At 36.3% G+C, this 24,262-nt stretch overlaps 1 protein-coding gene across 1 annotated transcript in view; it reads right to left on the reverse strand.

Annotated features, from left to right (window-relative positions):
- Positions 1–253: 253 nt before the first annotated feature.
- pic (DNA damage-binding protein pic) overlaps positions 254–24,262 on the reverse strand; it is a 47,847-nt gene continuing 23,838 nt past the window's right edge. Inside the window, exons 14-24 of the mRNA XM_071597506.1 lie at positions 22,721–22,905; positions 22,089–22,212; positions 19,652–19,967; positions 18,355–18,542; positions 17,317–17,397; positions 12,051–12,221; positions 8,902–9,011; positions 7,534–7,703; positions 2,591–2,817; positions 2,446–2,472; positions 254–788 (exon numbers count right to left, since the gene is read on the reverse strand). Coding sequence (XP_071453607.1) covers positions 705–788; positions 2,446–2,472; positions 2,591–2,817; positions 7,534–7,703; positions 8,902–9,011; positions 12,051–12,221; positions 17,317–17,397; positions 18,355–18,542; positions 19,652–19,967; positions 22,089–22,212; positions 22,721–22,905 — 1,683 coding nt within the window. The 3' untranslated portion in view covers positions 254–704. The remainder of the gene's footprint in view (positions 789–2,445; positions 2,473–2,590; positions 2,818–7,533; positions 7,704–8,901; positions 9,012–12,050; positions 12,222–17,316; positions 17,398–18,354; positions 18,543–19,651; positions 19,968–22,088; positions 22,213–22,720; positions 22,906–24,262) is intronic.

Genomic DNA, 24,262 nt, shown 5'->3' on the forward strand with positions numbered 1-24,262 from the left:
CAAAGTTGAAGAAGCAGGTCATCATCATCTGTGCCTCTACTTGACTGCCACCTTAACTAAAGATACAAATGTATGGCAATAATTGGAGGTTAGGTAAAATTTTAATTTTAATAATAGCCCAAGACTACAAAATTATGTACTTAAAATCCAGTCTTACGCACGGTTTAGGAACTTAGGTGCCTACATTGTAAACTGAGGAACAACTCAAATGTGACATTTTTCTGTACAAAGGAAAATTCAAAATACAACTACATTTATACAAAACACAATATATCTTTACTCACACAAGAAATACTGGTTTCTTCACCACAAAATGTACAAGGCAAGCAACACAGTTCAACTTACATTTTTGTATGATCCTCACAAAGTTACAGCAAGATTCATAGAATATTGATAACTTAAAGACAATTCAAATAATGGAACTCAACTGATTTTAGATGTAGTTTCCCATACTTTTTTGCAACTGAGATTCAACACCTCATGTTTTTTCCATGTTTCCTGCAAAAATATGTCCTAATCCTTTAAGCCTTTGGCTTAAAAATAACAAGCTCCATGTTCACAGATGTTACCCAGTTATGTATAGACCTCTAAAGTCATCAGTGCAACAACCTTCATTACGTACTCGGACAAATGCCTATTAAGACTCCAAAAAATCTTCATGTATCCATCGCACATTTTCACTTAGTTGTCCTCACAATCATATTTTAATGTATTCTGGTCAAGTCTTCTACAACCTTCACCAAATCATCCACCGTGGCTTCTTGCTTGATTTCACTTCCAGTATCCATCTAAAAAGAATTAAGTATTTTAATAAACAAAATTTACATCACCTTCGGCAAAATTTGGAGTAAAGATCAGCAACTGCATCAGAAATAAGGTGACCATCATGCAAAGATGCGGAACTTTGAAACCATGATAACGAGCTCGAGAAATCCACAAAGGGTAATGTCATAGGGTTTCTTTGTTCTCAACTAATTGAAATATCAAAGTGAGTATTAGATATTTTAACCAAATACAATCAAAATGACAACTTTTTAGGGAATTAAATTCATATTTCCTAGTTCATGTGACTAAACATAAACAAAATTTGATTAAAGATACTTTATAGGCTACTTTGATTCATTCTGAAAGGGTATTATGAGGGTTGCTAATTATATTTTGAGCCTAATAATGATAATAAATTAATTTACTGTTGAAAAGGGCTTTATTGTTTTTTGAAGTATTCTCCACGATAATCAATGCACTTTTGCAAGCGCTCAAACCAATTTTCATAACACTTTTTCCATTCCGATTGTGGTACCTAAAAAACATGGTTTTGAATGCATCAATGCACCAAAGGATTCAAGTGCTGAAAAACGTTGGTCATGGAATTTTTTCTTGATATTCCGGAATATAAAGAAGTCATTTGGTGCTAAATCAGGGCTGTACGGAGGATGACCCATCAATTTGATGTTTTGGTCAGTCAAATAGGTAGTTGTTTCAGATTCCGATATGTGAGAGTTTGCATTGTCATGATGAAGAATGTTGCCGCTTCTTTTTCCATATTTCACTAAGCACTTCTGGTAAACAAATGCTGATGTACCATTCAGAATTCACAGTTTTACATTGTTGCTCTAATGGTACGGTTGCCACATTCCAGTTATTCCGAAGAAACAGGTGATCATTGCTTCGATGTGCTTTGTGCGCAAATCACTTTAGTCGGATTTGGCTTGTCACATACAGTGGATTGCTGTTTTAATTCGAGCTCATGTGTATAAATCCACGATTCATCACCTGTGTAGATGTTATATACAGCTTCTGATGCGCCACAATTGTATTTCTTGAGTATTTCTTGGCAACAATCAACACAAGTATCTTCTTGAGCTTTTGTCAAATTATGCAGGATACAACGCAAGCAAATGTTTTTCACAGCTCATGCAACATCTTATTGATCCTTGCAATACTAATCCCCAAGGATGCCTCAATCTCAAAATAAGTCATATGACAATCTTCCTTTAATATTTCTCGCACAGCATCAATGTTTTCTGACACAATAACTGATTTTGGATGACCTTAACGACTTTCGTTGCTGAGAGAACGGTGGCCATGATGGAATTTGTTATACCAGCGTTTCACAGGCGCAAAGGACCGGGCTTCATCGCCAAACGTGGAAGTAAGGTGATGGATGCATTCCTGTCTAGATAATCAACATTTAAATTCATAAAAAATCACCATTCAAAAGTGTTCACAAGTTAACTCCATTTCTTCGCCGAGGCAAAATTTTAGAGTCACTGTAAACAGCACAAGTTATGATCAAACGACAAAATGTCCTGAAGAGAGTTAGCATTAAAAAGGTCAAACTTTCAGATGGAAACGTCAGCCTAAAGCATTTAGTGTTGTCAAGGCTCAAAATATAAATAGCAACCCTCGTAAAGAGAGTGAAATGAGCTGGATAAAATATCTTACCCTTTTCCCATCACATGCTGCAGGGATCTGCAAATAAAATTACAATACTTGATTACTCTTGAAAACTTGTAGGAAAATTGTTTTATCACAGAAAATGATGATTACAACTCAACCATAGTAACAGAATGAAAACACACACACACACCTGTAAGCCTTGTGCAACCTCTTGCATTTTATCTTGGGAGAGGTCCAGAAAGCTTTCAATTAGGTCACCATCAATGAATCCTTCACAAGGCTCCGTTTTGATGTCTGTAGTGAATGACCTCCATTGAGAATGCTCAACCTTCCCAACAGACTTTATCACTTGAGTTAATCTGTCCTGCAAGTCTCTGAGAAACTCATAAAAGTGAGGAGGAATTTGTGTGACCAGTCCTGTAACAAAACATTGAAAAAACTGTAAAATCAAAAACAAACTTATTTCAAGCTTTAACCCAATTTCATGAACTCTCAAATCATTTGCCCACTCTGGTATAATATGTGATGTTTCCAGATAAGTGTTCTCATGAATTAAGTGTTTGCTACAAAGAATTTCATAATTTTGAATAGCATGTAGTTCCTAGTCTTCCAACAGGCACCTCCCAAAGTGGCAGGTGAGAGAATTGCCATCAGAAATGCTTGGGGCACTAGAGAAATAAAAGACATGAGATACACCAAAACACTCTTTCTCCTCAGGGTTAGCAGTTATGAAACCACCCTTAACTTGGCCACGTCAACATTTTAATAATTAGTACACTTCACATAGTCTCAGAAATTTAACAGAATTTTATAGAAGATGGACATTAAAAAGGCATGAATAATGGCAATAGAATACATTAAAGTCTGCTGAATAGTATGTTCCAGATTTTAGGAACTGATTGAATGGAACTCAACAACATCCTCAATGCAATTCCATGCTAACAGAAAGTGTTCCGATCGTACTATAGAATGTTAAAACGAAAATACAAGGTGTGATCAAAAAAAGACTGGACTGATTTTATTCACAAACCATTCAGCGGATCGAAACAAGACAGTGTGCCATCTAGCGATACATCTGAAGACTAAAACGAGAGGTATTACATTTGTTTATATTGAGTCCTTATGCAGCAGCAGCGGTATGTGTCTTAACCTGTTCATCGCCGCATGTAATGGCAGTAATGAAGGAAGTACAGGAACATCGTGTGTGCGTGAAATTTTGTTTCAAACTTGGCCAAAGTGCTGCGGAGACATTTGGAATGATTCAGCACACCTTTGTTAATGAAGCTAAAAGCCGAAGCCAGTGTTTAGAGTGGTACAGTTGTTTTAAATTGGGCAGAACCTCGACAGATGAAGCTTTGCGAGCGGATCTTCCACTTCGACAGACCCCAACCAAGTCAAATTGGTGAACTATTTGGTATAGACAAATCGCCGTTTAACTGTTAGGGAGATAGCCGAGGAAGAAAACATTAGTTTTGGATCCTGTCAGACAATTTTGAAAGACATTTCAGGCATGATGCGCGTCGCATCAAAATTCATCCCGTGGGTGCTGACTGATGAACAGTTTTTTGCCAGAACCAGAACTTCCGTGATCCGTCCTACTCTCAAGACGTGGTTCCATCAGTTTTTTTTGTTTCCTAAGTTAAAATCAACCTGTTAAGGGCACCGATTTGACTCTATTGCGGACATTAAAACTAATTTTACGGCAGACCTGAAGAGGATCCCTAAGGCGGCTTACCAGGCAGGGTTTGAGAGCTGGACCAAACATTGGCAAAGGTGTGTCGTCAGCCAAGGCATATACTTTGAAGGCGACAAGTTTGATTTAGCTGTATCCATTGAAATTAACAAATTATAAAATCAGTCCATTTTTTTGATCACACCTTGTATAGCATGAGTCATAAAACTGACACATTTTAAATACTCAAATACAATGACATTCATGAATAACAAGGCTATCATTAGGGTAGTTGCAACTGGTAACTGATAGAAATATCAGCCGATGACAGAATTTTGAATACCACTGTCAGTTTAACGTAACTGCTGACAATAGAGTAGATATTCAAAGTTTGCTTCAAGAATTTTCATTTTGGTACCAACACGCGATGGTAAAACATCACAGAGACATCATGTTTGACATGAATGGTTGTTCATACATATTGTTCATACACAAAATCTGAGAGGAAAAGATGATACTTGCTTGATGTAAAAATGTGCTTACTTGAGAGTGTAACGCCAAAAGCCAGGACCATATTTGTCTAAATATAAATGCATGTAATTACAGAAATATAGACTTCACCGACTAGGCTAATCCCATGAATTACAATTAATGCAATGGGGGACAGAAAGACACTGTGCTCTGTTTATAGTTGATTTTAGAGGCAATTGAAAAGCAATAAAAAGGCTGCTTTTCAAAGAGCAGAGCACTGACAAGGGAACTTGTTTGAGTCATGTGACTTATAGAATTGATCCCCAGCATGGGATATGCAGGCATGGAATTGCAGAGATATGAAAAGAATAGAATTTCAAGAAGCAATCACATTCATTATTTTACTCATGCAAGAGTGTTTTTAGAGGTGGATTCTACACAGTTAAATGACGCTGCAAAATTAAAATCACAGAGGCAATAAGAAACTACAGAGCATCCGCCATACTTGGTACACATGAGCCCTTCCACTTCTGAATTGCTCCTGAAAAAAATTACAGTGGCCCTGAAAGCTAGTTGTAGTGTTCTACACCATAGAGAAGTCCATTGCATTGAGGGCATGGAAAGTTGAACTCATGTTTAAAGAAACATACCTTTATGCTTATCATTACAACTCTTTCTCACATTACCCATGTAAAAATGCAATGTATAATGTATTCGTTTTTCAGGTTATCTGTACATGCCCTGAATGCCTCGGCATAAAATCTTTAAAAATTACTTTTTTTCAAATTATGTCAGTGATTTCTGGGGGTTCAGCTTAAATCTGGGGTCTACTCCTATTCGGACAGATATGGTATTTCATCAAAGATATACGAGGGTGGTCTGAAAATTTCTCACCCTTGTCCATAGATGTTATCACTGCTGGCATGATTTTTTCTCTTACGTTGGCGCAACTGTGAGAAGATGCCATGTGAAATTAAAAGCCATTCCATCCAGCAATTCACAGTAGGCAGTCTTTTGAATCAGTTGCAGTGTATGTGTTAGAAATGGAAAAAATCAAACTTCATTCAGTGATAAAATTCTTCATAAAAGAATACTTAATGCTGTCTGAACTTCATTCCAGAATTGTAAATGTGTATGTGGACTCTTCTTCAGTTTCCACCACAAAGAAATGGGCAGTCAAATTTAAACGTGCATGAAAGTCTCCAAGATGATCCACGAGAAGTATGACCAAAAAGTTAAAACACATCAGAAATCAAAAAAAAGGCATGATATGATATTGGAAGATCAGCATACAAAGGTGTGCAAAATTGCTAATACTGTAGGGATATCAAAAGAATGCATCTGTCAAACTTTACAATAGGAATTGCATATGACAATGCTTTGCCCAAGATGGGTGCTGTGTATCCTTACTGTAGATCATAAACATGTATTCGGATGACACTTTCCAAACAGTGCTTGGTGCACCCTTTATGATTAACGAGTGACTTTCAGCATTGATATGCGACAGTGAATGACACATGGAATCGCCATTACACACCAGAATCGATACAACAATCCATGCAGAGGATAGAGGCTGGTTCTTCAGCTCTAAAGAACGCAAAGATGGTGCCATCGGTGTGAAAGGTTGTGGCATCAGTTTTTTGGAATGTGAAAGGAATTCTGTCGATCGAATATCTTGAAAAATATAAAACTATAATTGGAGAGTACTACGCTAACCATCTAAACAAATTGGATTAAAAAATTTGTTAAAGCAGACCCAAATTACTGAGGAAAAAAAATAGTTTTGCACCAGGACAATGCAATTGCTCACAATAGTGTCTTGGCAATGAGAAAATTGAGGGATTTGCACCATGAAGAGCTGGAATATCCACCGTATTCCCAGGATTTTGCTCCCTCAGACTTCCACTAATCCCAAAAACTCAAAAGTTTCCTCACTGGTAAATATTTTTTCTTCCAACCAAGAAGCAATTTTGGCTGTAGAAGAGTACTTCGCGGCCCTTCTGGACAAACACTATAGAAATGGGATAATGACACTAGAACAATGCTGGATGTAATATACGAGGGTCATCCGGAAAGTAGTACCCGTTCGTGAAATAAAGACACAAAAGTAAATATTAACAAACATAAAAAATTTTATTTGAAAGAGGATACTTTAAACTACTTCTCAACATAATCTCCAAGCAAATTAAGGCATTTGTCATAACGTGTGACAAGTTTCTGTATTCCTGCTGCATAGTCCTTCGCCGCCAGCTCATTGAGATACGCGAGGGACCCATCTTGCACAAATTTTTGCATAATGCAGATGGTGTTTAACAATTTCATGAACAATTGTTCGAGAAACATTGGGAAAATGCTCACAGATGTCATCAATTGTGACGCGCCGATCGTTCCTCACGAATTCGTCAACTGAGCTCACCAGTTGGTCTGTAATGACAGACGGTCTCCCCGAACGCTCATCGTCGTGTGTGTTCCCCCTCCCCATGTTGAAGTTGCGACACCACCGCCGAACAGACGACTCGTCCATTACATTGTCTCCATACACCTCCTTTAATTGGCAATGAATATCACATGGGCGAACGTTTCTTGCATTGAGGAATTTAATCACTGCCCTCACTTCACAACTGGCGGCGTTCTCAATTTTTTTAAACATTGTAAACAATCACAGAAACAACACAGGCAATGCTAGCGTCACGCAACTTGGCTCAGAGAAGGCAGACAAGCCACTGAAGCTATCTGACCTCGTCCAGCGGCTACTCGCGTCGTCAGCACTTCATGCGGCACGAACGGGTACTACTTTCCGGATGACCCTCGTATTAATATTAAATGCAATTATGCAGAAAACTAAAATTTTTCAAAAACATAACTTATCCCTGTCATCATCACGTTCAGAACTTTTCAGATCACCCTTATAAATTTCAACTGGCACAATGGAAATTTACATATGAATGGCCAATAAAAAAGGAATTATTAAAAAAAATACAAAAACTTACCTATTGTGCCACTGACAGTACCAAACAAGACACAACCATGGGTAGGAGTAGACATATCACTAACATTTTGCATGACCAGTGAACCATGACGAAAAACATTCACCATGTCTCCCAAATGAAATTGCCCCACCTCCTGCATTTGCTGCCTTTCCTCATCTGTTGTAGCAGCACTAGATTTGTAAAATGAAAAAGCAATTAAAAAATTACAAGGATATGAAGTCCAGCCAAAATTGTTATTATCTATCACATAAACCTAACAATGAGTTTCCCCCAAGAAAGCTTCTGAATCAAGTTTATTGGCCAACTTGAATACACAACTTAAGTAAAACACAGGAGAAACAAATGAACTAAACCAATAACATGTACAGATCCTCATCGTGCTTAAAAAAAATACTCAAAAAATATATATATTTATTAATAACCACACACCTCTACTCATGCAACAAATCTCAGACCACAGAAATGTATCACTATAATTATACACAAAAGTATTATGAGATTTCAGTTAATAAATGTAACTTTAATGAGGATAGTATTTTGTATTTGTACGAGTATGACTCTATGATATCGAGAAAATGATTTTCAATGTATCATTATGCATAATAACATAAATACAACATAAAAATATTACTAGTAATTGCATTCAATGGCACCTCAAAACAACTTAAATACGCGAGAAAAGCTAGGATAAATAAAAATAGATACATTACAATTCACAATATTTGTATTCCTGTGAATGAAAATAGAACAAATGATAGAAAAAAATCGTAAATATTTTTATCTCTATTTTGTAAGGTTTATAAGGAGTATGAGTAATAACTTTTTCATGATGCGTACGTGTAGTGCACATTACAAGAGTGAACATTTTAACTACGTATTGAACACTAAATTCACCAAAGGTCAATCTTCTTACTGCTTTATTATGAACAGCTTTTGAGCTATTTTTTGTTCTATCAAGAAGGAATTAATGAATAATATCTAACTTATTTTATTTTCAATACCACCAGGTATAAATCCAATTAAAAGGACTAACCATGCGTTTTGTCTATTTTTTATTCACATAATGCATTGACTCTTTCATTTGACAAATTACACCTCTTAATAAGCTTGATAGGGTTCCCAGAGATAGACTGCATGAACGATTAAGATTCAATGACTTTCGAAGAACATTCCCGGTACAATCCATATTTTCCCAGAGTATTTCCAAACACATAAAATAAAAGGGCTTGTCAGGTAAAGTCAGACATATACTCGCATAATGGATATTGACTGTACAAAGTTAATGGCATTCCTGACTCCAAATCTAAATTGAACATGATCTAATAGAGCAAACTAATGTCAATTTGTTACAAAAATACTTTTACTTACCTGTCCTTTTGACATACAAATAAATTAAGCGAGTTTTCAGCTCCAAGGAAAGTATCGTCATCCCAAATCTCAACTGCTGTCATCCAATTGGGATTATAGTCTCTAGCCATCTGGAAATAAAGTTTATATGCATACTGAGATACAACCAACCATAAAAAAAGTCATGCTGGAATACATGATTTTTCTAATTCTTAATCTAATTTTATTGTAACAAAAAAATATGGAATACTACTAAGGTAAAATTTTCCAACATTCTTCAGTTTCAACAAGTTGCTCTCAAAACACTAGTGAACAATAGTATTCTTCCAATGAAAACAACAAGGTACCCACAAAAAATACAGGTACTACTGATCGCCCAAGGTTAAGTAACTGCTATCAACCAAGAAAACCCCAGACTACTCCAAATTTTATATTCTCAAGTAATTTTTACTTTCTTACAAACCGAAGTTACTGAATGGACTCTTAACATTGCACAACTTACTCAAGTGACCTTGAAAGTAAGTAAATGGTCTAACACTAGTTTAAAAAAATACAATTACCAAAATTTTTCTAAACATTATTACTACAAGCATAAACACAAAATCATCGCTGGATATTGCTGATACTTAAAAAATAAAATTTAGTATTCTTAGCTCTCATTCTAGGAATTTCCTCACACTAATATTCACTTTCAACTTGCTAATCTCATTGGGAAGATTAGCATTAATACAGTGTGTAAAAGAAGGAGAGGCCAGGAAGGATGGAATTATTGCTTACTTTTTCAAGAATTGTAATTTTTCGTCAAGTTTCAATATTTTTATCTTCTTTAAACCATTTCATAGCATTATCAAAATTATTTTCATTGAATTAATATCTTTGATTGACCAATTTAATTTCATTGATTAATATATCTTATACCAACATTAAGGGGATCGCGATGGTGCAGCGGTTAACATACAGGCTTCTCACCGAGAGGGTCTGGGTTCAAATCCTGGAGACAAATATTTTTCAGCTGCAACCCTAACCCTACTTAAGGTGTTTTGTAGAGAGTACGAAATCCGTCGGATGGGATGCTAAACTGCAGACCCCTTGGCACCTTTCAACAAGAGTAAGCTAATGCCGATGCCAGGTTTCTCTCCACCCTTCCTTTCCCATCCATCCCTAAAGACGCAAACGACCTTAGCAATTGGTTGCCTCCGATAAAAACTACCACTACCAACATCAGTCAGAACTTTAACAATCTTTCAGTTGATTAAAAAAGCTTTTTCAGCCAGCAAAACGAAAATTTACATTACACACAGTTCAGTTTGACACACTGGCAGAAAACATCTCCAACAGTCATTTAACATAATGATGGTAATGACCATCATAAAAATAATTTAATTGAGGTAATATAAGTAATTAAAAAACAGTCACAAAAAAATCAGGGAAAAATAAGATAAATCCAGCTTATCTCTAAGAGATTTTGGAACTGAATATTATTGTCAGGTTTAGAAATGAAGTGAGCTTCTAAATGCATTGATTTACATGAAGAGCATCATAGATGATAAAATTATTAGATTGAGTCATTGGTTATGGGAATTTTGGAAACACAAATCAGAGCTTTTGCCCAAATACAATGAGTTAGCAACAAAAACGTGAGCTCAGCACTACATTTTCATTTGAAATGGTTACTTCAAGGGGTGAATTGACCACCAAGATACAGAACCAGACATGTACCAGGTGTATAAGCTTAAATCCGCTGTTTTTTAGCCGGAAAAACACACGTTCTTGTTCATAGAAGGTGAAAAAATTATTTATTCAAAATATTATCCCTTGCTAACAACACATTTTTCTATCTTTCAGGCAATTTGTGAATACCATGCCAAAACAATTCCCTCTCTTTCAATGCCAACCATTCATCAGGCCATTTTTTGGACGTCTGCGCAAGTATTAAATTGCTGCTCAGCGAGCACGTGGTCCATCGACGAAAACAGGTGGTAGTCCAAAGGAGCCAAGTCTGGTGAATAAGCGGCATGAGGTACCACCTCCCAGTTGAGTGCTTCCAAATAGTTATGGTCCATTATTGATCTATGACCATTATTGATCTATCGCATGGTGCGTTTTCAAGGAGGAAAATCAGCTTTTCAAGTATTTGCTCATATTCCGGTCTTTTATCACACAAAGCATGGTGCAATTTGATCAATTGTTGCTGGTAACGATGGGCATTGACAGTTTCACCAGGTTTTAATAGCTCATAGTAGATGACAACCTGCTGATCCCACCAGATGCACAACATCGTCTTCCGTCTGAAGCGATTTCATCTTGTGGATGATATCGATGGTTGACCAGGATCAACCCAAGGTTATTATGCATTTAGGATTTTCAAAGTATACCCACTTTTCTTCGCCAGTCACCATCCCATGCAAGAATGACTTTCTCTTTTCTCTGACAAGCAAGATTTCGCAAGTGTTTTGACATCGTTCCATCTGCCTATTGTTCAATTTATGTGACACCTTTTTTCCAAACTTTTGAACCTTTCCCATGGCACATAGGTGCATGGAAATGGCTGGTTGAGTAACATCCATTTGCTTGGCAAGCATTTTTTGCAATCGCATTTTATCTTTGTCCAAAAGAGCATGCAATTGATGGTTCTCAACCTTCCTAGGCTGATTTTCATGCTCCTTTTCACTCAGGTCAAAATGGCAGTCTTTAAACAGACAAAATCAATCTCTGCATGTAATTTCCAATAAAGCATCATCACCATACACCTCAACAAGCATTCGATGTGATTCAGCAGCCAATTTCTTCAAATTAAAATAGAAAAGCAAAGCTTCCGACATATGCTCTTTTTTAGGCAAGACACTTGACATCATCACCATGCAAAACATTTAAGCTGCATGAAATTGCTGATGATGTGCACCAATTATTTTGTTAACAGATGTCAATTTCATAAAAACAAAAGAATGGCGTGTCTATAGTAACTTAATCGCTTACTATACTATCGCCATCTGTGAGTAAACATTGGATTTAAGCTTATACACACCTGGTATTTTTGAGTCAACAAATGCTAATAAATTCCTCCTTTAAATGTCATGTCACCAATGATTAACTTAGAAAGCAGTTTCATGAATCAGCACCATACATGTCTAGTTTTAGTATTTAATCTCTTGAACATGCTACAAACATACCTCCTCAAAGCTGCCTTCCATTGTTTTATACTGCAGAAGTGTCATAGAGCGCATTAAATCCCCAACCAGTATGAAGTCTCCTTTCGTCTTCAAATAAAGTGCTATAATATTATTGAAGTGACTGCATTCCAGCCTCAATTCTTTCTCTGCAGTCCATTCAAACAACCTCACCTGAAAAATTACATGGAAAGTAAAATAATTTTTTATCGTGACATTATAAATGACCAACACAAAACATGAATTACAAAAAAAATGCAAATTTAATTTTAAAATTAATCAATTGCACATAACTAATTCAAAGTTCCACATGGCAATGCTGAAGAAAAAAATTTACTTGAAGATATCTACCACACTGTACACACATCCAAGATGTTATTCAATGATTTTAAAAGAGTTAAGGTACTGATAAATATATATGCAATACATTTAAAAGGAGATGCAATGGGATGTTATTAGTGTCTTTCTTTGACAACCAAGAGTCACAATCAAAACTGATTTTTTTAATCATTGAGACATTCTGGGTTTTGTCAACAATTCATGAATAAAACTTGGCAATAGAATTAACTAAATTTCTGGCACATGAGCGATCCTTTTTGGATTCATCAGTTGGAATGAGCCCTCTAGAATAAAGCATGCATATGAACCATGATTCAAACTTGAAATTTTTTTTTGATTTAACTGCAATTTAACCATTACCTCTTAAATCTCATTCAAGACTGCTTATTTGAGCATTTCATAGTACACCCAATTAATATTTGGGACAGAATGCTCAAATCATATTCATTTCAAACAATTTTTTCTTGGAATTCATCAACTTATTGATTTATAAATAAAAATTTGGTTTTGTTATTTGCATCCCTAGCAACTTATTTCTCAGCTTTCCAATTCTATGTTTCTTCATTATAAATAGATAATACACATTATTACTGATTCATGCATGATAATAACAAGATGTTCCAGTAAGAAATGATCTTGTGCTTCAATGGTGTCTCTTCAAAGTAGACTCCCCAGGAGTTTTCTACTAGGTAAGGTTTCCCATCTCAGAACAAAACCTGTCTATATCTTGCTATATACTGCTCCACCATGTAAAAAATTCACAAAATTATTCTCCTTGGTAGATATGCGATTAACAAGGAATTTTTCACAGTTACAGAAAATATAACTTCATTTTCAAAACATATTTTAAAGCTTAGTCTTTTTTTCAGATTTCCACTGTATCTTAAGGGACAATCGAAGTCCTTACATATTACAAATTTAGGCAGCAAACCACATTCAGACTTTATTTGCAAGCTTTCTTCGACCTAAATTGGAATTTTTTTAAAAGGTAATTAACTCATTAAGGTAGGTTTTGTATGGACACAACTACCTTATAAATATTTTGTCCCTCCTGACAGACACAACCTAACATCCTACTCTACAAGTCCCTCTTCATCTCTGGGTACTGTCTTTCTCCCTTCATCCTGTACAACATCCCTATCCTGTTCCTGTCCTTTCCTTGTTTGCCCAACATTCTCCCCTCTATCACAGTCTTCACCACCCACTCCCAATCAACATGCCCTTCATCCACTTCCCTGTCTACTTAGAATTTCTCCCAACAAGCCCCCCTCTTCTTCCCCCACCTTACCTAGTACTTCTTCAATTGTTTTCCTTGCTGACCACTCAACCTTCTCCACACTTACATTTCAAAAGCCTCTAATCTATACCTATCATACAGGTTCAATAACCACATTTCTATGCCGTATACAACTATGCTCCACATTTAAGTTTTCACGAGCCTTTTCTTAACATCCTTACTCAACATCCCTGTCATCAATTCTCTCCTCCTCATGAAAACCTCTTTACCTAGCACAATTCTCCGCCTTACGTCCCTAAAAATTTATCCATTTTGGTCTAAAACATTTCTGAGATACGTAAACTGTTCCACCTGCTCTAGTTTTTGCCCTCCTATTCTAATGTTAAACTCTGTCTATCTCTTTCTTGAAAACCGCATTACCTTTGTTTTATTTATATTGATTCTCATACCATATCTATCAGACGATTTCCAATTCACTCAGCAATGCTTACAGCCCCTTGGCTGACTGACAAATTAAAGCTAGGTTATCAGCAAACCTAACTGATTTTACGGATTCCCCGCTAACTTTCAATCCTATCTCCAGTTTTTCCCATGCCTCTTAATCATTTCCTTCACATATACAATGAAGAGTACGGGTGATGGACAACCCAGTCTTACACCTCTCCCTAACACAGCCCATCCGGACACACCATCCCCCGCTCACACCTGAGCAGTCTGTAACATGTACAGGTTGCAGATTAATCTCTGCAAACTTTCCAAATCCTCACTCTACATCTTCTACCACGCTTCTTTTGCTCTACTTGTTACCTGTTTCAATTTATTAGTCAACTCTTGGCACTTCCTTTTACCTATCTCTGTATTTGCATTCTTCCATTTTCCACTCTTATCTGTCTGATCTTCTCATCCATGATCCACGGTTTCCTTACCCTTTTCCTATAGCTTCTTTTGCAGCTTTCGATATCCCTTTTTTGAAAAAATTCCGTTTTTCCTCGATAGTACTCAGCTCCTTTCCCTTGCTTATGATTTTCTCTATAGCCAGCTGATACTCCTTCCTTTTCATTCCAGTTAATGCTTCTACATTCTATTTCCTTATTCACCACCCCTGCCTTATCTTTTTGAATCAGACACTACACTTCATGAGTACTAAATTGTGATCGGAGTCTGCATCCACTCCTGGAAAACTGTGTACATTGGTCACACTGTTCCTAAACCTGTGCCAAACCAGAATATAATCTAACTGATACCTTTCTGAGTCACCTGGCATTTGCCATGATTACCTACGACTTTTATGGTGTCCTAACCAAGTGTTGGTGACGGCTAACCCCTGTCTTCTACAGAACTCAATTGCTTTCTCCCTGTGGCTATTCCTTGTAACTAAACCGTAGTCCCCCCATGTCATCACTATCTCCTTCTTCACCTACCGTTGTATTCCAATCCCTTATCAATAGCAAATTTTTTCCCTGCAGAAATGTACACTATTATATCCTCTAACTCATCAAATATCCTATCGACTTCTTTCTCCTTTTGATTGCTTGGTGGCATCTATACCTGAACAATGACCAAATTTGCTGATTCTGCTTTTATCTCTACAAGTAATATTCTATCTGTTGCTTGCTTGAAGTTGACTATGCATCCTCCTATCTTTTTATTCAATATTATGGCAACCCCCTTTTTGCTCTCGTCCCCTATTCAAAAATAAATTAATCAAATCTATCTCCATTTATGACCAACTCCTGATGATAATTCCAAAATGTATATAGAATGTTTTTCATAAAACTTCGTACCTTAATCATCAATTTGCATTTGGCATGCTTAAATAAATACTTGTTTTCCAAATGTCAACCACATGATCATCTAATCACCTTGAGCAAGGCCTTAGGTACACTGACACACCAGTTCCCATTACATAGCCAATTTTAGCAATGTTGGCTCTGGACAGAGGTTAGATAGGTGACCTCCAAACCCCTACCCTGTTATTCTTGTCCCCTGTCTGCTTAGGACAGGGCAGTTTAAGTATCAATTGGCACAATGGACCAAGATGTTAAGTGCTTGGGGCTTCATTGGGGTAGGGTTTCTTCCATGAACCCCCACCCCAACAAAAATGTCTAAATCCGATCATTTTATTGCAATATTTTGACACTTTTGCTATGGCTGACACAACAGGACAAATCAATGTGATAAAAGAAGCTACTTCATTCTAAGTTCATGATGCATTTCATGGGATTACATTTCTTTCCAAAATCAAAATGCATATAATGTGCAATGACTACTACCTTGATCAAAAATTTCCCGGAATTTATTCAGAAAATTAAAAATACAAGTTTATTCATCTAAATCTATATTGTCCCCTTCAAAGTAATCCCCATCGACTGCAACACACTTATGCCAGCGCTTGATCCAATCCTCGAAACATTTTTTATATTCGGTTTTCGGTATGTCCATCAGTGCTTCCTGCGATTTTTCCATTACTTCCTCTCGGCTGCTAAAACGCGTTCCCCGTAATGGTTTTTTAACTCGATTGAACAGAAAGAAGTCACAGGGAGCCAAATCAGGTGAATTCGGTGGCTGTTGGATGGTATTTGTTGCATTTTTCGTCAAAAAATTACGAATAATGATAGCACTGTGCGACGGTGCGTTATCATGGTGCAAAATCCACGAGTTTTCTGCCCACATTTCTGGTCTCTTTCGGCGAATTGCTTCACGCAAACGTCTCATAACGCCCAAATAATACTCTTTGTTTACTGTCTGGCCTTCTGGCAAAAATTCATGATGCACTACACCGTTGTAATCCATGAAAACCGTCAGCATTGCCTTCTTTTTTGACTGAAAACGACGTGGTTTTTTTGGTCTCGGCTCATTTGGTGAACGCCATTCACTTGCCTGATGTCTGGATTGTGTGTCGTACTCATAAACCCACGTCTCGTCTCCAGTAATGATCCTTTTGATGAATGTGGGATCGGATTCAGCCTCGCAAATCATGTCTTTTGCGACGTCAACACGGTTTCTTTTTTGCATGAAATTGAGGTCTTTTGGCACCAACTTTGCTGCTACACGACGGAAACCCAAATCATTAACCACAATGTCTTGGGCGGATCCATAGGCAATGTTCAAGTCCTCCGCTATTTCTCTGATGGTTAATTTGCGGTTATTGACCAACATTTCTTTTACTTTATCTATTTTTTCACCGACTTTCGATGTCGATGGTCTGCCACTGCGTTCATCATCTTCGATTGACTCACGACCACTTCTGAACCGCTCGTGCCACTGGTAAACGACCGTTTTTTTTAGAGAATCGTTGCCGAAACACTTTTCCAACATTTCCAACGTCCGTGCGCCACTAAATCCGTTTTTTACGCAAAATTTAATACAAGTTCGTTGTTGCAAATTTAAATCCATTTCTGAAATTGTAAAAAATCGCCAACACACACAGAGATAGATGTACTCTTGGCTACGTAACTTTTGCAAATGTCAAGTTATGACACTAAGATTTAAAGGGAATATCAACAACAGATGTACCAATTTAACAAAAAAAACAGAACTCAAATCGGAACGATGGGAGCGCCACACGGTGGTTATTCCTGGAACTTTTTGATCAAGGTAGTACGTGGACATTCTCAGATGCTTTCCAACTAAAACTGAAATTGTAGACATAAAAATTAAAAATAATTCCACTGACTGACAAACCATACTTACAGTATTATTGATACTGGCTAACAACTTCCCATTGAATTCTAACAATGAATAGCAAGCTCCTTTTATCTCCTTCTCTGTAACCTACAATTTAAAAAGAAGTGAAAGTTAGAAAATGGAATTAACTGTGCATGCATTATCATCTATATTTTAGTAAACATAAAATCAAATTAACACGATAAGTAATTGGGATGATGTGATATATCACTGCATATAATAATTTACTCCTTGCTGTTCTCATTCTCCTCAGAGAACAGATCAGGATGAAGAAAGGGTAAATTTAACGTTATAAATGAGTTTGAAAGAACAGAACTCAAAATTACCACCAATTTTACAACACAATGTTACTTCCCTTTTCACGATATCACTGGCAATGTATACAGTGAAGCTTCATTATATTCAATTGTTCCCGGCTCAACCTTGAAGCATCATGTTAAAAACAAGAGCTATGAAGTTACACTCACAGCAAAATAGTCTAAACCTCAGGCAGTGGAGTGTTATTAATCAGATGTTATTAATAAGAATGTGTTAATCAGATAATAATAATTAATAAGGTGTTATTAATAAGATAAGATTAATAAGGCTCAACATGAAGTTTCATGTTAAAAACAAGAGCTATGAAGTTACACTCACAGCAAAATAGTCTAAACCTCAGGCAGTGGAGTGTTATCAAGCAGATGGTCTATTGTTATCAGTCAGCGTTTAAATAAAAGTTTTGTGATGTATTGTTCCTTACTTTATGTTAAAAAATCCCAATCAATAGCATTAAAGGTGGAATTTCGTGGTATTAGGGTCGCTATAAATGATTACTACCATCTCTCTCTATTTTTCTCTCTGATCTCTAAATTTACAGAATAACTTATCATAAGAAGACAAAATGTTCAACTGAAACTGAGCAAGCGAATTACAGTGAACTTTGCAGAATTTGAGCTTTATCCTACAAATTTATCCAGCTAAAGGGATAAAAAATTATGAGCCAAGCAGATTTATTCCAAGGTCAATTTTCCAAAATTTGTAGATACCAATTGCATGTCCACTTACTTGTGTTAACTTATTATCCTGCCACTGGAAGATAAGTATTCGACCTTGCTTGGGCTCACTTTCCTCTGGATTAACCATAGCTGTCCCAACTACATAGTATGATGTTCCACCATCAGGGCCATCCCCCAGTCGGCATGACACCAAACTAAGAGCATACTCACACTGCATAAACTGATGTGCATGAAGAACTGGAAGAAATAAAAAGCAAATTTATGTAGACAGAGCAATATCATACATCTATACCGGAAAAAATTAAGCTACCACTTTTCATTTAAAATGATACAAATATTCCAAAAAGCCTAAAAACCTTTACACCAATGATACTAATTTGATTACATTTTAAAGACTGTTCAATTGATTATAATTGTTAATATATGCACAAATTTAATATTCTCATGCAATGTCTCATACTCCACCAAAATTACAGGGGCAAAAGAGTAGCCAGGTCCAGGAAAGCTCAATGAAAAGAAAACATCTTGAGCTCTTCGTAGAGAACCACTTATCAAATATTTATTAATGCATGTGTACTAAATATGCTAAAAAATGCTAGTAATTTTAAAAATATTAATTAACCCTTTTAATGCTAACTTACACGAGCAGTACTAGCGAGAAATGCAGGGGGTTATTTAAGTAAAGTTTTTGTCTTAAAAAAATAATATTCTGAAGTTATTGTTTTAGATGTCGACATATGGATTTTTAATTGGATATAAATTGAATTATTTAATAACAATAATTTTTTTGCATTATTTGAGAAAGGCTATAGCGGGATAAGATGGTAAAATCTGCACTCAGCTAGATTCTTATTTAGGATTGGGCACTAAAGTAATTATTTATAAACCCCCTTGAGCCAAATTTTTGGCTCCCTTGATGGCCCCAGGGGTCTCCTATCGCAAAAAATGTGTTTTTTCGAAAAAAAATCATTGCAGTGATGAATACATTGCCAGAAAATAAATAGAACAGTCTTCGCTTGTTTTCAGATTGCAGTACTGCTATAAACAGAGGTGAGTGGACAAGCTTCATTAAAAGTATTGAAGTACATTGGGGGTCCAGAAATACCATTTCAAATGTATACATCATTTACATGCAACAACAATTAATGCTTGGCAGGTGAAGAATCTGGACAAGCAATTATTTATCTAGAGTAAAACCACTCATATGCCATTATGAGGCAAAACAAGGGCTAAGGTAGGAATTAAAATGGACAGACAGCTAATCCTGCTTATCTACTAGGTCAAGTAGATTAGTAGGATAGGAAATATTTTGGTTGAGAGCTGAAGAAACATCTCCGAAGTCTCACCTTCAAAGGTGTGTTGGTCTATGATTAAAAGATTGTGAACATCCACTTCTTGGCCAAATTCTGCTGCTGAAGGGACACCAATGGAACCACTACCCGGCCCTGATGTGCTGCCGCCACGCACACCATCTCCACCTCCTCCACCAGCTCCACTGCCTCCACTCGTTCCTACACCAGCAGCAGCATTGGCTCTCACAACGAGAGACACAACAGACAAGGACGACGTTGAACTTTGACTTTGAGTACTTGCCGATGGTCGACTTGGACAGAGACCCGCACTTTCTTGCACATCAATCCTCATTGTTATCACACCAAATGTCTGTTATGCCAAGAAAGAAAGATGAGTGTGATGCATTAATAATAATAGCCTATGATAATATTTCCACAATTTACAATTTAACAAACTATATACTAACAGGAAAAGTAAAAAGAGATACAAACAAAATAGAGCACTACTTCCTTAAAAACCCAGTTATGTACAAGCTCCATTGCATTGTTACGGAAAGAGTAGCTATTCCTAGAGTAAAAAGGTGTTATCATAAAAAAGCAAAACGAATGCTTCAAACGACCATCACTTAACCTTATTTTTTTGCCAAAATTGGATTATAAACTGCCAAATAAATGATAAACGATCATAAATACAGGTTTCTTGTCAGTGATGGAAATCATTCAACAATTCATATTAATTATGCAATTTTAATTCAAAAATCACTTACTAAACTGTGACACAGATAATGTTTTATTGCATGTATGCTTCTGCTATTCACATTATCTCATTATAATATGTAGTTCAGTATATATTAACTGCTTAAGTGAAATGACAGCAATAACTACTGGGTCTAAACATGTACAGAAACCAATAAAGATTTAATCATGAATTCATATGGAGGGTCCCACAATTAGGAAGTTGATTATTGTGACAATGGTTGCCTATGTACGTATCTATAGAAGCTAACAATGAGATAATCAATGGTGAATTTTTTTGTAAAGCTTAAGTTAAATAGTAAAAATGATGAAATTGCTTTCATATTTTACTGTAGTACTCTCAAAGGTATCTTACATACATATGAGCATGCTTCTTCAACTTCTACAAATCAATATTATTGCTTCTTCTTTTGTGAATAAATGATATTTTCCTCTATTCATGAATTACGGCCAACAAAATGGTTTACATTAAATTTTAAACAAACAATAAAGAAACAACCTTAATCTAATCTTAATTTAAGAGTGATAGGAATAATTTCTTAACATGACGAAGGTTAAGGAGGTCATCATCATCATCAGTATTTCAATTCTAGGATTGGTTTACTGCATTCTACTATATTCGAATGGAAGGCAAGGCTGCATATTCTAGGGAGAATAATGTGGTGGTTTCCCATTGCCTTCCACATCGCAGTACTGAGGCCGTGAACTTCACTCTCGTCCGCAGCTGTGGCAGCTGATGCCGGGCCAACCCATTCGGTCTGCACCACCAGTGCTTAATGGTGGCACCGCTGCCTTTCACCATGGGTTCAGGCTAGCTTTTTAGTGTGGGGCTATTTTTCTTGTTGCCTCATTCCGAAATACCATTGTTGTGTTTTTTTCTATTAACGTGAGGTGGTCTTGTCCCGAAAAGCCATTAATAATTTTTTCGGAGCCGAAAAATTTTCCACAGTCAGTGGTATTGAACCAATGAACTTCGGCTCCACTGGCAGACATGCTACCTCTGGTCTACCCTTGCCCCCCTATTAACACAGTAATCAACCTGAAGGTCGGTTTTGGTAGGTGATGATAGAGTTCACCCCGTACGTGTGTGAAATTCGCACATCAGGGTAGGGTGGCCAGTTCCTTTCCTTGTACCGGTTATGGTTTCCCAGGAAGATTTGGTACCCAAAACATCACATAGCTTGGGTCGAGCTGCAGGTGCCCCGAAAGGCTAGCCCAGGAATTGAACCTGGGCCCTCAGTCAGTAGTCCAATGCTCTACCCTTGGACTACCACGACCCACTGTTAAGGAGGTATGTCATGAAATATGAATTCCACCACTAACTCTATTTTCATGATTTCTGGATATCATTTAATTCATAAGAAGATCATGGGCACTTCGTTTATCTTTCCCAGTTAATCCTCTTCATTTATGCGTAGGGTGTAATCTGGAACACCACTAGAACCAAGCCGTGCAACAAAACACCCACACTCACATTTGAATGTGTAGAAGATATAATTTGACAAAAATAAAATTTTACATTCATGAAAAATTTATGACTGTTCCACAGTTCTCATTCATTCCCCAATAGTTTATAACATTTTATAAGCAATTTCATTAATATGGCCATCATTTTCATGACCAATTATTCATCACATAGTCGAAATTTTAATAAATGTACAACAGTATGTTCCAAGTTATGAATTAATCTATATGTAATTTATTTGGGTCGTAATTTCAACACAATGCATGTTACCTGAGAAGCCTCCTGATAAGCTATCCGCCTAGGTGATTCACCAAGGGGTACAGTGCGGATGTGAAGTTTCTGAATTTCATCAATTGTTCCTATGGTCACAGTACTATCAGTGGCCAGAGCTAAGCTACAATGAAAAATCATTTACATCCATTACATGAACATAAATACTGCATAACAGCAAGGCACTCAATACCCTACAAGCTACTTCAATCCAAATCTAATCTCATAAATTTTTCCTAATTTCTATTTGAATGGTGAAATTGATATCGATGCTTAAGAATCATCGATAATTTACTGAGGGCCAATTCAAAGGTAAAGCTCCCAAATTATTGCACCACCGTGAAATGGCAATGCAACCCCCTAAATTACCTGGAATTTAAAATTACATCATATGCACATTGAAATAATTTCCAACATAAAAATAATTCAAGAAATTTTTAAAATATTTAAAAACAATTCACCCCCATAGATTAAAATGTTTAGTCACCAATAACATTAGAAGTTGTTATACTATGATAACTTTTGGAAGAGGGAGGTGAGACAAGTGATATTGGGAAAGGGCTCCATTGTAGATATTGTAAAATATTCTGTTGCATGACTTGAGGTGAGAGACTTGACCACTAATTACATACCTGTCAGGATAAGCTTCTGCATTAAGGGAACACATGTGATTTACTTCCTTTAAGTTAACATTAGAAAACACAAGTTTGTGGTTCGACGAATAGATGACAGTGGGTCGATCGGAGCAAGCAAATACATTTGTCGTTGAGAGGGATCGAAAAGTTCTGAGAACAGTTGGTTGAGTTCCTAGGGTCACCTGAAATATGAAAAGAATGTGATATAACTGCTGATGACACCACTAGCATCCACCATTCTAAATGAAAGTGTGAGTAATTGGTGATGAGTACATAAATTTGAGATGCTGAGATTTTGTGAACAAACAGTATTTGCAGGAATGGGTCATTCCCTAATTTTTATTGAATCCAAATCCTATTTTTAATCAAATTGTACACTCAAATCCTCCTTTATTCCATAAATTTTAATAATACCATGAATAATAATTGTTTTATGCTCATATGGGATTGTTATGATTAATGGCTTCTTAAATGACAACACTATCACTGCCTGTATATTTTGTCACCCAAATGGATGTTTTAATTTGATGTTTAATGAAAAATACAATATGACTAAATGAATGATTAATGGCATGAATTTAGTATAAAAATAGATGAACTTTCTCACTTCTGAAAAACAAATACAGTGAATTTTTTTCATTCTAAGAATGCTTGATTTAAATGGTGAAAAATCTTCTGAAGACAATGCATCATGGTATTGCTGGTTATTCAAGCAAAATAAAACCCATGAAAATGTCACAATAATCTTCAGCAAAGAATGAGTAGTACATAAGAATCTCATACATATTATTGTGCTGTACACATGCGAACAATAGTCACTATGCTTTTATCCCATTTTCTATTCGCTTAAAACCATGTAGGTATACCCCAATGATATAATGACAAGGTCTTCTAGCAGCCAAAAACCACAATTTCTCAATATTTCAATTTTTCATACTCCTATGAAAACTTTTGGAATTACATTAATGGTTTTTAAGGCACAGTGTGGAATAATATATAAAATTTGTTGTCTCAGGCGTGAACTTATGGAATTTGCATAACATATTGAAATGTAATGAAATAATTGACTTTGTAATTCCACGCACTTTATTTTAAAAACCGCTATCCCTACGTCAAAATTCAATGTGAATAAGGAACTTAATGTAATTAAAACATTAGCAGTAAACAATGGTTATTCAGAAGATCTAATAAATAAAACTTTACCGGAATAAACTTACAAAAATAGCCTTAAGCCACATTTACAACCCCGAACATTTAAAAGATCCCACTGCCAAATGGCGGAGAATACTACTACCTTGATCAAAAATTTCCCGGAATTTATTCAGAAAATTAAAAATACAAGTTTATTCATCTAAATCTATATTGTCCCCTTCAAAGTAATCCCCATCGACTGCAACACACTTATGCCAGCGCTTGATCCAATCCTCGAAACATTTTTTATATTCGGTTTTCGGTATGTCCATCAGTGCTTCCTGCGATTTTTCCATTACTTCCTCTCGGCTGCTAAAACGCGTTCCCCGTAATGGTTTTTTAACTCGA

Source organism: Hetaerina americana, unplaced genomic scaffold (assembly GCF_022747635.1).
Source record: "Hetaerina americana unplaced genomic scaffold, ioHetAmer1.1.p SCAF_9, whole genome shotgun sequence".
Taxonomy (NCBI): Eukaryota; Metazoa; Arthropoda; class Insecta; order Odonata; family Calopterygidae; genus Hetaerina; species Hetaerina americana.